We start from the raw sequence: 14,069 nt of genomic DNA on the forward strand, positions 1-14,069 counted from the left end.
CCTGGAACTCACTTTGTAGACCAGGCTGGCCTCGAACTCAGAAATCCGCCTGCCTCTGCCTCCCGAGTGCTGGGATTAAAGGCGTGCGCCACCACGCCCCGGCAACATGACTAAATCTTAACAATTCAAATGAAAGAGACAACTAGGGCTGTAGCTCCATGGTGGAATGCTTACCTAGACTGCCAAAGGAAGCTAGGTTCAAACTGACCACACCTAAAAGCATCTACCTTTACCTGAATCCAAGACCACCATGAGCTTGCGCATTCACCTCCCTGTTCCCTACTATTCAAGCCCTCTCTTAATCTCATGTCAGGTTATTGCAACTCTCCTTGATGACCATTAAGACCATTAAGCCCTGCTGGCTTGTCTGCCTTCAATGGCATATGCATTAGACATAATCCATTCTCAGGCCCATTTTTCACTGGGGAGATGCTGAGGCTTAGCTTACCTTGGCTGAGCTGAGCAAGGCGTGTACCCAGGCAGACACCCTGGGCATTGACTAGTGCTCCCGCGGACAGTGGCAGTGGCTGGAGCACCGGGAGGCCAAGGCGGGCCCGGAAGTCCCTGAGCTGCTCCTCCAGCTCATGCAGCCTTCGAAGTGCATCAACCTGTACCTGGCGCCTGCGCCGCCTCTGTTCTCCGTTGAGGTCAGGGGCCAGGGCCAGGCGGCGGGCAGCAGCTGCAATCTGCTGCTGCACCGACACCTCCCGCTCCAGGGCCTCAAGGGCCAGTTCCTGCACAACCCAAAAGGGGAGGAACAGAACCGAATCATACAAATGACTAGGCACAGTAATGGGAAGTTGGCAGAGGCCATCTACACAGGAAGGGGAGCCTGATCTTTTCAGGGGCTGACCTGTTTTCCTAAGGGAGAAAAGTATTCATCCTCAGGGTCCAGGGCCTGTGGATCTTCCTAAAGATGGGAGGCTTGTCTGGATAGACTTGGGGAACCCACCTCTTTAAACCCTTTCCCTCCTCAGCTTCTTCCCCTCCTGGTCCTAACTGCCATTCTGCCCTGGCTTGTCCCTGCCCCTTACCAGCATCAGCTCGCTCACCTCAGCAGGACACAAGGAGTGGTGTGCTGGGTTTGGGTGTGGTGGAGGGTAGGCACGTGCTGCAGGGGGCCTCCGGCGGACCAACTGAAGTCGTTCACCAGGCTCCAGTGGGCACTCAGGGGGCAGCTGACCAGTTATCTCCTGGAAGGAATGTGGCCAGAGACTCCGAGAGTTACAGGGATGGCATCAAGTAGTAAGAGTCAGAAACTAGCCCTCCCAAGGAGCTTGGCCCTGCTTAATACTCCACAAGTATGAGGTCTCCACCCCTCAAGGTCTCTACCACCCAGGGTAGGGCGTATAGTCCTCCAGCGGCCCAAGTCTCTGGGGCACTGAGCATAGGAATATTGGAACTCTGGAGGCCTGTCTTCTTAGTTTTTACAATTATAAAAGCCCAGTCCCTATGATCCAATATAGGGGCTGCATTTTCGAGATCCAATTAAAGTGTGTGTGTGTGTGTGTGTGTGTGTGTGTGTGTGTGTGTGTGTAGGCCAGAAGCCAATTCTGGATGTTGTTCCTCAGGATGCCACCTCCACCCTCCACACACACACACCCTGTCCTCTGTCACTAGCTTGGAACTTACTGATTAGGCTAGTCAACAAGTCCACCTGACCTCCGCTTCCCCCGAGTTAGAGTCACAAGGTCAGCCACCACAGCTGGCCTTTCCGTTTTACATGGGTTCTATGGATTGAACTTAAATCCTTACACCCCCATGGCCAACTGAGCCACTTCCTCAGCCTCTGAACCCCATTATTACCTTAGGCACTCACACTATGAAGAGTCAGAACTGCAGTCGGGCGTGGTGGGTCATACCTAAAATTCCAGTTCTTAGGAGGCTGAGGCATGGGGCAGAGACCTGCCGAGACTACAGTGTGGGGTCTAAGCTAGCCTGGGCTACAGAGTGAGACCTTGTCTCAAAAACCAGATGAATGGATGGAGGGGAGGACTAGTGGAGGGGAGGAAAACAATTCCCCATGGCAGCTCAGGGTGGATTTTGTGGCCCGATTTTTGGAGGTGGGAGGTTTCAAATTATCCAAAAGTAACAGCGGTTCTGTAGCACCATAGTTCCCTGATTCTGAGACCTCTTTGAGGACCCACAAGGTACCAAAACCTACTAAATGCCGAGAGAAGAGGTTGGGCATTCATCACTGCAGTATGCCTGCCTAGGTCCCCTGGCTCCTCACCCCCTCCTGTATGACAGCCCTGGGGCCAGGCCCTCACCGCCTCCTGCAGACACACTTTCCTGAGCTCTTGAATTTTCAAGCTCAGGGCCTCTTGCAAGGCTCGCTGGCGGTCAAGCAGCCCTCGCAGACGGTCTGACGTCACCTGTGGGGCAGCCTCTCCAAACAGGGCAGCTGCACAGGGGGAGCAAAGGTAAGGACAGCTAGGACATCCTGGAGCAACTGCAGGTCCAGGGGCCAACCCCTCCCAAGCAGACACAGGGAGACTTGGGGCAGGAAGGGGGCAGTAGGAAGTGGAAGCAGCCACTGACCTGGGGCCGTGAAGGTAGGAGAACTGATCAGCTGACCTTTGACTTCCATCCTTGCACCGCTTGGACCTTGTGGCTGATGGCTGGACAAAGCCTGGCAGTGATACAGCACAGGAGGCACTGAGGAAGAGAACGCCATAGAACCCCAGCCCAGCCCCACTCCCCAGGCTTCAGCTGAGAATATAAAGTACCCAGGCCCCACCTGCCTACCTGGCCTTCCCTTTCAGATTCTGTGTCAATGTCTGGACCCACTTGGCCTGGTACCTTGGTTCCCTTCCCATTGAGTGCTAACACAGTAAGTGGGAAGCTGGGAAGACTTACAACACCTCCTCAGAGGCCCATAGGCCACTGCCAGGAGTCTCACCTAGGGAGAGAATTAACAGTAGAGAGTCAACTGGGTATGACAACAGTAAGCACTTACGCAGCCTTGGGTGCCGGGAACAGCTACCTGCTATGTCACAAGGAATCTTTCAAACCCCTCAGGCAGGAGGTCCATCATTATTAACTTTCCTTTTGAGATGAGGGGTGGAAAGCACACAGCGGTGAAATAATTCCCCAGTGAAGGGCAGAGCCTAGGACCACCCCTCTTACGGAACAGCTCCAACCCTAACAATGTCCTCTTGCGTGCCTCGACCCATCCATCCATCAAGCTTTAGGGCCTTTGCCCGGGTTGTGGCCACAGCCTAGGATGCTGTTTCCAGCCTCTTACCACTTGAAGCTTATTTCTCGCCTATCATTTGGGGGCTGGTTTTGTTTTGACATAAGGTCTCTCGCTCTTGTAGCGTTGGCCTGAAAGTCACTGTGTAGCCCACACTAGTCTTCAACTCATGGCAATCTTCCTTTAGCCTCCCACATGCTAGGAATCGAGACAGGCACTACCACACCCAGCTCATTCTGGGACTTAAATGTCCCTTTCCGAGGTGGCCCCTGAGTGATGTCTTCTCACAGCTACTGTTGAACAAGACACTGCTCCTCCCTGGATTGTCATTTCGACAGGAAGCACGTCTGCCCCAGTGTATCATAGCTCTGGCACCTCAAGCACGGCTGCACACAAGCAAGCCGTCCACACGGATGCCAGCGGGGTGAATAAATGCAAGATAGCCAAGCCAGGCATCAGGGGTGGATCTGCATCTATATTCCTAATTCCATCCTGCTGCCCCACGACCTCAGGCTCCCTCCAGCCCCTCTTCCCTCCCATCCTGTTCTGAGACTAGCATACAAAAGTTGCCCTGCTAAGATGGACAAGAAGCGCCATTCACAGCTACGGAAAACACATTACTTGACCCCCCTTTTTTTTTTTTTTTTTTTTCCCGGGAAGCACTGGCTGATCATGGAGCACGCTTTGGCTAGCTGCCAGCTCTCCTTCTGCTTTTCTGGAGTTTGCTCCCTCCCTCCCACATCCTGCTCAGTCCCCAGCTGGGCAAGCAGGTGACATCACCTCCCTCCCGCCACCTGTCCTAGCCTCCAAGGCAGGTGACTGGGAAGGCCTAGCGGAGACAGGAGAGTTCTCATTTTAACCCCTGCACCCCTTGAAATCCACAGCTTGTCATGATGTGGTAAAGCAGACCCTGACAACCAAGAAAGCCAAGGAGAAGCCCCTTCCCCATTTCCACACTATAGGGTGTGGTCAGACTGTCTACAGGGTACCCCCAGTTTTCTCTGATCTTCCTGCTTGTCCCACAGTCTGCATCCCTCCACTGCAATGGTGAGGCAATCCCATAAGCCTTTTGTACAGACAGTATGTACACTGCAGGGGGTCTCACAAGCCCACCCATCTGAGGTCCAGCAATTCCAGCATGATAAGGCGTCTTTACTGTTCCACCTCAGCCTCCAAGGTCCCTCAGCCCCTGAAACTCCTACTTTCCCAGGACCCGTTTTAATTCGGGGGGGGGGGGAAACTTTCACAAGGCTTGCCTGAACCCTTCTCCGCCCCAACAGAAAGCTAACTCCTCCCACCTTGAGTCCATTTACCCATTCACCAACATTAGTCTCATGTTTCACATCAGAGGGCCTCCGTCCTTCCTCCTTTAGAAAATTAGAGTTTCCCGGAGTCGACACAGGGTCCAGTCAGGAACCCCGACTCCACCCCATCAGCCTGACCTCAGGGACATAGTTATGGCATGAGTCATTGGGTCACTAGGCAGGCTAGACGTGGATCAACGCCCCACACCTCCATACCTGACTCAGGAACCTTTGCTTCTACTCTTCCATATTCTACACACTTACCTTGGAACTTCAGACTGCCTGACAATAGACAGAGATAGTAAGATAGTAAGAATGTGGTGATAGCAATCTACCACATTGCAGCATCACGACTACCATGCCCTCATATGAATCTGAGACCCTCCTGCCCACACCAGAGCTTTGCCTTGTCATCCTGTGGTCCTGTTACGGGATTAGGTTGCAGCAAGCGAGCTACAGAGGGCACATGCGGGGACACACACACACACACACAGGCAGGCAGGCCCAGCAGGTTTTTCAGGTCTGCCCTTCTGACACCACGGCTGAGAAAAATTCCTGGCTGTAATGACTGTTTACAACCGAGATACTTCACCTGGGTGGTACTCCAACACTGTCAATGAGAGCCCCATTTCCACATCCTGCCACCGCTTGTGCAAATGCACACACAGTCTGGACCTGCACCTCAGTGCTCCCCCAAACATACAGCACACCCCCTTCTATCGCTCTGGCTGAACAAATGGAGGGACGAGCAGATACAGATGCCTGAACAACAGAGTTTTCTAAACGGTTCAGTTCGTCTTCTCTGAGGTACTAGTCCTGATAAAAAGGGGGAAAGGGGCCCAGAAGAGAGGGCTGAGTCTGCCCTGTTCTTCCTCCTCCATTTTCCAACCAAGAATTATTTTGATATCAAGAAAGGAAAATGGACACGTGAGGCTTTGCCCTGCTCCCCCCCCCCCATCCTCCCATACTGAACACCACCCCTCCTATTGCTACCCTCCTATTCTCAGGGTCCTCCTTCCTCAGATCTGGATCTCTGGAAGGGAACTTCCTCAGTTCCTGTGCCGTCACCATCTCACGGCCCTGGCCCATCGCTCCCGGGGACTCACCAATGCCCGAGTGCTGGATGGCAGCCTCAAATATCTCCAAAGGAACAGTTGTCTCGTCCCGGCCCTAGCTTTCCTGGCAGTACAAGTGAACAGCAGGGACTGCCGTCTTGGCTACCTCCCACTAGGTAAAGGCCCAACCTACCTGGACAGGATGGGGTTGGCCCACACCTTTTAACCCTTACCTGCCCGCTTCCAGGGCTAGGGCCACCCCTGGGAGGGCAGTCTTGGGGGGGGGGCAGGTGCCTCGGGGAGCCCGATATGGTCAAGGAGAAAGCACAGAATACTCTCCTCACTGCGGATATCTAAGAGATAACTGGCCAATAAGCTCTAAGAATTGTAGGAGGAGCCACTGCCCAAATCCCCAGGCCACTGGAGCCTGCCTACACCTCAGGCATGGGGGCTAGGGAACTAGACCCAGACATGGACAGACAGACAGACACACACACTTCTTGGATCCATTTTTCCCATAATTAGGATAATGATTTTCTAAGTTGCAGAGAGAAGTTAACCTTTCTAAGGAGAGACCAGATCTTAAGACACTCCCGAGGCAGAGGCAGGCGGATTTCTGGTCTACAGAGTGAGTTCCAGGACAGCCAGGGGTATACAGAAAAAAAAAAAAAAAAAAAGAACAAACCAAACAAAAACAACCATAAGAAAGAGCGGCACCAGAGTACTAGACTGGGCCCTGGGCTATTGCTGAAAGGAGGAAGAAGAGCCAACTTTATCCATGGTCTCCCGTTACCGGTTCTAGCCTGGAGAGAAGCAGACAAGGAAACTGAGAACTCTAAGTCCCTCGACACAACCCTACCCGGGCCCTAAGCTTGTCCCGGGCACATACCAAACATGCTGCACTCCAGGTAAGACCATCTATTTTGTGACCTCAGAACCCAAACCTAACCCCTACAGCAGCCCTGAACAGGGAGGGTTTTTCGGGGCGTTCCATGTTGGGAGGAGAGCCTAGAGAAGAGTCCCCCCAGTCACATGTTATCAAGGCCTGCTGCCCCGGATGCCCACCTTTCTTCCTGGTTGTGAAATGTATGTGTGGCACACAAAGGCTCCTTTCATGTCCTTCCTCCCCTTCCCCCCTTCGGTATGCTAGTGGAGGCAAGCAGCGGGACTGGTATCCTCTTGGCAACCATGGACCATTCCCACCCCCCTTGCAGGAGACCACCAAGCATGCTGGGAAAATTTATTTATTTATTTATTTATTTTTGTACTTTTTGGTTTTTTTTTTTGAGACATGGTTTCTCTGTGTAACAGAGCCCTGGCTGTCCTGGACTTGTTTTGTAGACCAGGCTGGCCTCGAACTCACAGAAATCTTCCTGCCTCTGCTTCCTGAGTGCTGGGATTAAAGGTGTGCGCCACTACAGACAGCTGGGGAAATGGATGTTTATAACCAGGGACAAGAGAGATGAAAACTTAGGAAAATAATTCAGGTAGAGCCTCAGAGTTTAGGTTACCTCATCTGGAAAATGGACAAAATAGATAACAGGGTCCCAAAGAACATATAGCTCACACCAAATCATTAATGGCCAATCCTAAGAACAATATATTTGGAATTAGAGATATGGTTCAATAGTTAAAGGGTGTATGTGTATATATATTATACATGCATATATTATATATTATATACATACATGCATACTGTTCCTCCGGAGGACCTGAGTTCGATTTTGGGCATCCATATAGGAGCTCACAACCTCCTATAAATCCAATTCCAGGGAAACCCAACATCTCTAAGGGTACCTATACACATGCAACACATGCAACACACACACACACACACACACACACATCTCTAAGGGTACCTATACACATGCAACACACACACCCACACACACCCAACATCTCTAAGGGTACCTATACACATGCAACACACACACACACACCCAACATCTCTAAGGGTACCTATACACATGCAACACACACACACACACACACACACACACACAACATCTCTAAGGGTACCTATACACATGCAACACACACACACACACACACACACACACACACACACAGAGTTAAAAATTACACCTATAGCCGGGCGTGGTGGCGCACGCCTTTAATCCCAGCACTCGGGAGGCAGAGGCAGGATTTCTGAGTTCGAGGCCAGCCTGGTCTACAAAGTCAGTTCCAGGACAGCCAGGGCTATACAGAGAAACCCTGTCTCAAAAGACCAAAAAAGAAAAAAAATAAAAATTACACCTATGAAAAATTTTAAGATTTCACTTACTTTTCTTTTTTTCCCCCCAAGACAGTGTTTCACTATGTAGTCTTCAGTGTCCTGGAACTCACTCTGTAAACCAGGCTGGCCTCAAACTCATAGAAATCTGCCTGCCTCTGACTCCCTAATTCTGGGATTAAAGAAGTATGTGTCACCATGTCCAGCTTATTTTTCTGTGCGTGAGTGTTGGCTTGACTGTATGTCTGGGAACCATGCGTCTGCAGTGTCTGTAGCGTCCAGAAGAGGGCAACAGACACCAAGACTGGAACAGCAGGTGACCCATCATGTGGCTGTTGGAAATTCAATCTGGTTCCTCTGGAAGAGCAGCCAGTGTTTTTAATTGCTGAGCCTTCTCTCCAGCCACAACAATTTGAACAATTGTGTTTGTTTGTCTGTTTTTAAAGAACAATAAATTCGAGGCTTGAGAGATCTGTCTTAGTGATTATGATGAGCACTTGCTCTTCTAGAGGACTGGGGTTTGCTTCCTGGCATCAGGATCGGGGTTCACCATAGTCAACTCTAGCTCTAAGGGATCCCTCTTTCTGGCCCCTGTGGGTACTAGTACACAGGTGACATACTGACACAGATACATACACAAAAGTAAAAACAAACCTTAAGTCCTTGCGGTGGTGGCGGTGAAAGCCTTCCTTTAAGCCCAGCACTCAAGAGGCAGAGGTAGGAGGATCTCTTGAGTTCAAGGCCAGCCTGAGTTGAGTTCCAGGACAGCCAAGGTTATGCAGAGAAACCCTGTTTCAAAAAACCAAAAAAATAAAAAAAACCCACCCTTTAATAATAATAATAATAATTCCACAGAGGTATAGTAGTTTAGAAGGAAGTAGGAAAGATATAGTAAGTAGACAAGTGGGGCTGGGTCACCCCATACATTATTGCCCCCTTCATGATTTTTTTTCTCAGCACTGGAAATTGAACCTAGGGCCTGGAGCATGCTAAGCAAGCATTCTCCCACTGCCTTAGTCTAGCCACACAATTTTAACAGACCAGATGATGGTCTAACCTCTATACATACATGGACCTTGCACAATTAGTGTAAATGGTGAGTCAAGGGTTTAATTCTGTTGTCACTCACAGTGATAGTATGTGACCGCTTAGAAAACTCACTTTCCTGTGCCTCTCTGTCCCCATCTGTTAAAGAGGGAAATCGGGGGTTGTGAGGGATTCAGAGTCCTCAATGTTAAATTACACAACAGTTCATTGCCAGGCAAGGAGAACTTTAATTCCAGCACTCAGGAGGCAGAGGCAGGCAGATCTCTGTGAGTTCGAGGCCAGCCTGGTCTACAAAGTGAGTTCCAGGACAGCCAGTGGCTTCACAGTGAGCCCCTGTGTAAAAACGCAATTATAAAATGGGAACAGATGCTTATAGAGTTGTTGCAAGTAACTGAATTAATCCATTTCCAGCTTGCTAGGACACAGCCTGGGGATTAGGACGCAAAGCATGTTGCTGGTATAATGACAAGGGTTCCTCCGCACTGAATCAAACAGATATATTTGGATGCTTCTTTTGAGACAAAGCTGGATCACTCAGCCTCGCCCAATAAATCTGAAACAGATGTTTGTCTGTTTGTTTGTTCTTTTCTTGGGTAACTTTGTCTGCATTTTCACTATCCAAAATCAAGAACTGAAAGTATTCATGGGGGCATCCAAAGAGATGCCTTAGCAGGGGAAAACCCTCCTGAATCCAGCCTGACAACTTAGAACTCATATAAAAGCCAGACACAATGTTGCAGGTCTGTAATCCTAGCACCCACAGCAAGATAGCAGGCAATGATGGAATTCCCCTGAAACATGTGGGCCGACCCGCCTGGGATACACAGCAAATGAGAAGCCCTATCTCAAACGAGTTAGAGGCCTAGGACCAACATCTAAAATTTTCCTTTGATCTCCACACATGAGCCCTTACATACAAGGACATACATACACAAAATAAACAGAGCCAGCAGGATAGGTAAAAAGGTGCTTGCCACCAAGTTGGAAGACTGAGTTCAAGAATTCAACATGGTGCAAGAAGGCAGCTGACTCCTGAAGGTTGTCTAAATCCACTCGCCTGTATGTGCTCCTCTCTCTCTCTCTCTCTCTCTCTCACACACACACACACACACACACACACACACACACACACACACACATGATCACAGAGATAGAGATAAAAGCATTCCTTACTTCCACATATGAAATAAACATAAAATTTTTTCTATAAAGAAGTAAACATATTCAGGTACACTTGGGATAGACAGAGCTGGTATCTCAGCCTCTAAATTCTCCCTCCTTGCCAAAAGCAGACATATTTGAAAGAAGTGTCTCCCCTCGACACACACACAACAGACACACACACACACACAATCTAAGTCATGATTTTTTTTTTTTTTGGTTTTTTGAGACAGGGTTTCTCTGTGTAGCCTTGGCTGTCCTGGAAGTCACTCTGTAGACCAGGCTGGCCTCGAACTCAGAAATCCACCTGCCTCTGCCTCCCGAGTGCTGGGATTAAAGGCGTGCACCACCACCACCTCGTCTTCCCACTTTTTAAAAGATTTGTCTTACCATGTCCTCAGCATCTACATGGGATAGCTTTCAGCTTCATTTTTAGGTTTTTGTTTGTTTGCCTGTTTGGTTTTTGGAGACAGGGCTTCTGTGTGTAGCCCTGGCTGTCCTGGAACTCATTTTGTAAACCAGGCTGGCCTTGAACTGCAGTGCCTCCTGGGGGCTGGGATCAAAGGCATGCACCACCACCACCAGCTTCAGTTTAGTGTTTTTATAGGACTCCTGATTGTGTAAATGAGTGCACCTCTGAGTCTTGTGCCTTTTCCTTCTGTTGGTTTACTTTATCCAACATCAACGTGATAGGTTTTTTTTTTAATCTTATTATATTTTATTTTTGTCAAAAAATATAAAAGGGGCCCAGTGTGGTGGTACGCCTTTTTAATTCCAGCATTCCAGAAGCAAAGACAGGCAGATGGGTGTGAGTTCGAGGCCAGCCTTGTCTACAAATCAAGTTACAATACAGCCACAGCTATTATACAGAGAAACCCTGTCTCAAAAAAAAAATTAAAAATATATAGAAGTATTCTGGAGGGTGACGTCCCTTGCCAGGCAGAGGCAGGCGTGTCCTTGTGAGTTCAAGGCCAATCTGGTCTATATAGGGAGTTCAAGGCCAGCTAGAATTACCTAGCAAGACCCTGTCTGAGAAACAAACAAACAAATTGTGGTTCTTGCTATTTCCTGAGATGAACAAGGACTTCTGGGATCAAGTGACCCTCCCAAGATCCGCTTTTTGGGTAGCTGGAGATACAGGTACATAGCACTACGAGGCTGAACGGGCTTCATTCCAATATCCAGCAATAGTCACTGCCTATGCCCTACACACTCACACAGAGATGCCAATGGAGGAGATGGGTTTAGCATCAAAATGTTTACTGATAACTTCATGAGGGAAAGGGATAAACCCCTTCTCTCATCCCACCCCTACCAAGTCCTGAAGTCTGTGACCTAGAAAAGTGTTTTGTTTTGTCAGCCCCCAAAGAGCAGAGAGCGTACCCCTAAGATCAAAGGCAGGTGAAGCAGACACCATGACTTCAAAGACTCGTACATACCCTGTGACTGTCTCTCAACCTAGTGCGTTTTCAACCTCCATACCTCCCATACCCAACATGGGACAATCCCCAATATAGAAAGGCTGGAAACATGATCCAGACTCCCAGACTCCCAGAGAGCCAATGAATAATTTAGGCTGTTCGTTCACATTTGGGGAAAGCAGGTAGGTGTAGGAACATTTCCATGCACTCCTGGTGCAGGAAGAGAAATGCAAGCTCCCTGTGAGATCACTAGGGTGGAGATGGGGGAGGGGAAATCTCATACAAAACTCCACCTGCCACACAGAGCTTACAAACCTACCTGGTCCTGTTAAAAGCAATAGAAAGAGCACACTTTGGGGGCTGGAGAGATGGCTCAGGGGTTAAGAGCACTGACTGCTCTTCTGAAGGTCCTGAGTTCAAATCCCAGCAACTACGTGGTGGCTCACAACCATCCTTAATGATACCTGACGCCCTCTTCTGGTGAATCTGAAGACAGCTACAGTGAACTCAGATTAATAATAAATAAATCAAAAAAAAAAAAAAAGGAGCACATTTTGGGAGCCCCAGAGACAACAGAGCCTTCAAGTTCTGAGGCAAGGTATAATGAGATCCAGAGTGCAAAAGGGATGGGAAATGGGTGTTAGGAAGGAGAAGGAAGGCCACAATAACAGGTGAAATAGGGGGCTTGTTTTGGGGGGTGGTATGAGAGGTTAGGACAAAAATGAGTGCAGGATGTAAAACAGAAAAAGTCCCTATAGGATGGTGATCAAGAGGCAGAGCAGGCGCCAGCTATGGTGGGATACACCTGTAACCCTAGCACTCTGGCACACGGAGCTTCCAAGCCTACACGGTAGAAGGAGCACACTTTGGGGGCTGGAGAGAGGTGCAGACAGAATGTTTACAAGTTCCAGACCAGCCTGGGCTACATAGTAAGATCCTGTCTAAAAACTAAGGTGGAGCACGGTGCTGGTACAAGTTCATAGTCCCAGCACGCAGTAGACACAAGTTTGCCGCCATCCTGGACTACATAGCAAGTTCCAAGACAGTCAAGGCTACATAGACAAATCCTATCTATAAAGAAGAATACAGCCAAGATGAGACACTGGATAGAAGACTGGGGTTCAGAAGAGGACAGAAAGTACAAGGAGACAATCAATGGTATAGAACAATAGCTAGAAAGTATGACTGAGATAAGCCAAGCCAGTGAGCAGGAGAGGGAAAGGGCAGCAGGTTCAAGGCGAGGTCAGGAACAAGAAAAGACCAGGGCAGAATGAAGACAGGGATGCAGTAGGTGCTGCTGGGACAGAAAAAGGAAAAACTGCAGGAGACAGAAGAGGATGTCTAAAGGTAGTGAGCCCTGATGGAGATGAGCAGTGTGTGTATGGGGGGGGGGAATAGTAGGAGGGAGCATTACAGAAGTCAGAGGTCAGCAATCAGGATAGAACTGGAACAAATTAGGTTACAGAGTGTCAGAGCATTTGATTGGAAGGGATTCAGAGACTGGATAAGCATTTTAAGAACAGTGTGGTCAAGCATCAGATCAGAATCTGAATTAATGCTGTGCACTGAAACAAGGGTTTGGAGGATAGGATAGGGTCAAGGAAGAAAGTATTTGGAGCAAAAACAAACCTGGTTGGGGTTGGGAATCAGAATTGGGCGGACAAAGAAGGGGTTCAAGATCACACCACGCCAAAATATAGTTAGGTCAGGGGTAGAACTGAAGGTTCTGGGCCAAGGTTGCCAGGACTTTGGGGTGTAAAAGGGATGTCATCAGGTCAGACAGGGGTCAGGGGTGGGGGCATAGGGTCAGAGGGTGTAGGTGCGCGCGCAGGTCCATCCTTGTGGGCGTTTCCAGGGCTCGTCCCGCCCTGTCCCCACCCTTCTTCTTCTGGCAGGAATGGTTACTTACCGAGGGTCCTCGCACTGCCGCGCAGGTGGGGTCCGTAGAGGTTGAAAGGGATCCAGTGGGCGCGCCTTCTCTCGCAGCGCCCCGCTCGTTCCTGGGCGCGCGCCTACTCGCCTGCTCCCTACCTCTGGGCCGCGTTTGACCGCACACACAAGCGTTCGCCTTCAGAGGCAGATGGGGGACCCCCGGATGGCGGGAGAGGTGCGGTGGCCCCGCCGTGGGCGGCGGCCCCGCGCCCCTCACCTTTAACTCAGGACGTCCGTTTCTGCCTGCACAGCCACCTCCGCCTCTGAGCGCGAACCTAGGGGGCTGGAGGACGAGGGGGGCGGGGCGCGGGACCACAGCAGCGGCAGAGACAAAGTGCGCAGGCGCCAGCTTGGATCTTAGGTTTTCCTGCTTTGGGAGCACCAGGAATGAAGAAGAAGCGGGGAGTTTGTGCGCACGCGCTTTTTGGGGGCGGCAGAGCTTTAAGCCACACCCCCTAGGTGAGCCGCCCTGATCCTCTGACTCCAAGTCACTCTTCCCTAAGACAATATCCCAAATGCTATCGGTAAGCCTTTATCACGCCTCTAAAGTACTCCCAAAAGCTCCTATTGCCCTCTCCAAGATGTTCCCCAAAACGACCTTCCACCATCCTCCAAATTATCTCTCCAAAGTATTGTCTGATCTCAAGCAGCACCTTTAAGCTAGGCCATTCTCTGCTGTCATTGGCCTGCACCAAACGCACAATTCTATTGATCAAGCAT

The 14,069-nt window shown here is 49.9% G+C and overlaps 1 protein-coding gene across 1 annotated transcript in view; it reads right to left on the bottom strand.

Moving 5' to 3' along the window:
- The window catches only part of Ccdc120 (coiled-coil domain containing 120), an 18,099-nt gene extending 4,395 nt beyond the window's left edge, over positions 1–13,704 (bottom strand). Inside the window, 7 exon segments of the mRNA XM_021187985.2 lie at positions 449–734; positions 1,053–1,193; positions 2,271–2,404; positions 2,542–2,632; positions 2,749–2,798; positions 2,801–2,902; positions 13,327–13,704. Of these exon segments, the coding sequence (XP_021043644.1) occupies positions 449–734; positions 1,053–1,193; positions 2,271–2,404; positions 2,542–2,632; positions 2,749–2,798; positions 2,801–2,819 (721 nt within the window). The 5' untranslated portion in view covers positions 2,820–2,902; positions 13,327–13,704.
- Positions 13,705–14,069: the final 365 nt, after the last annotated feature.

Source organism: Mus pahari, chromosome X (assembly GCF_900095145.1).
Source record: "Mus pahari chromosome X, PAHARI_EIJ_v1.1, whole genome shotgun sequence".
Lineage (NCBI taxonomy): Eukaryota > Metazoa > Chordata > Mammalia > Rodentia > Muridae > Mus > Mus pahari.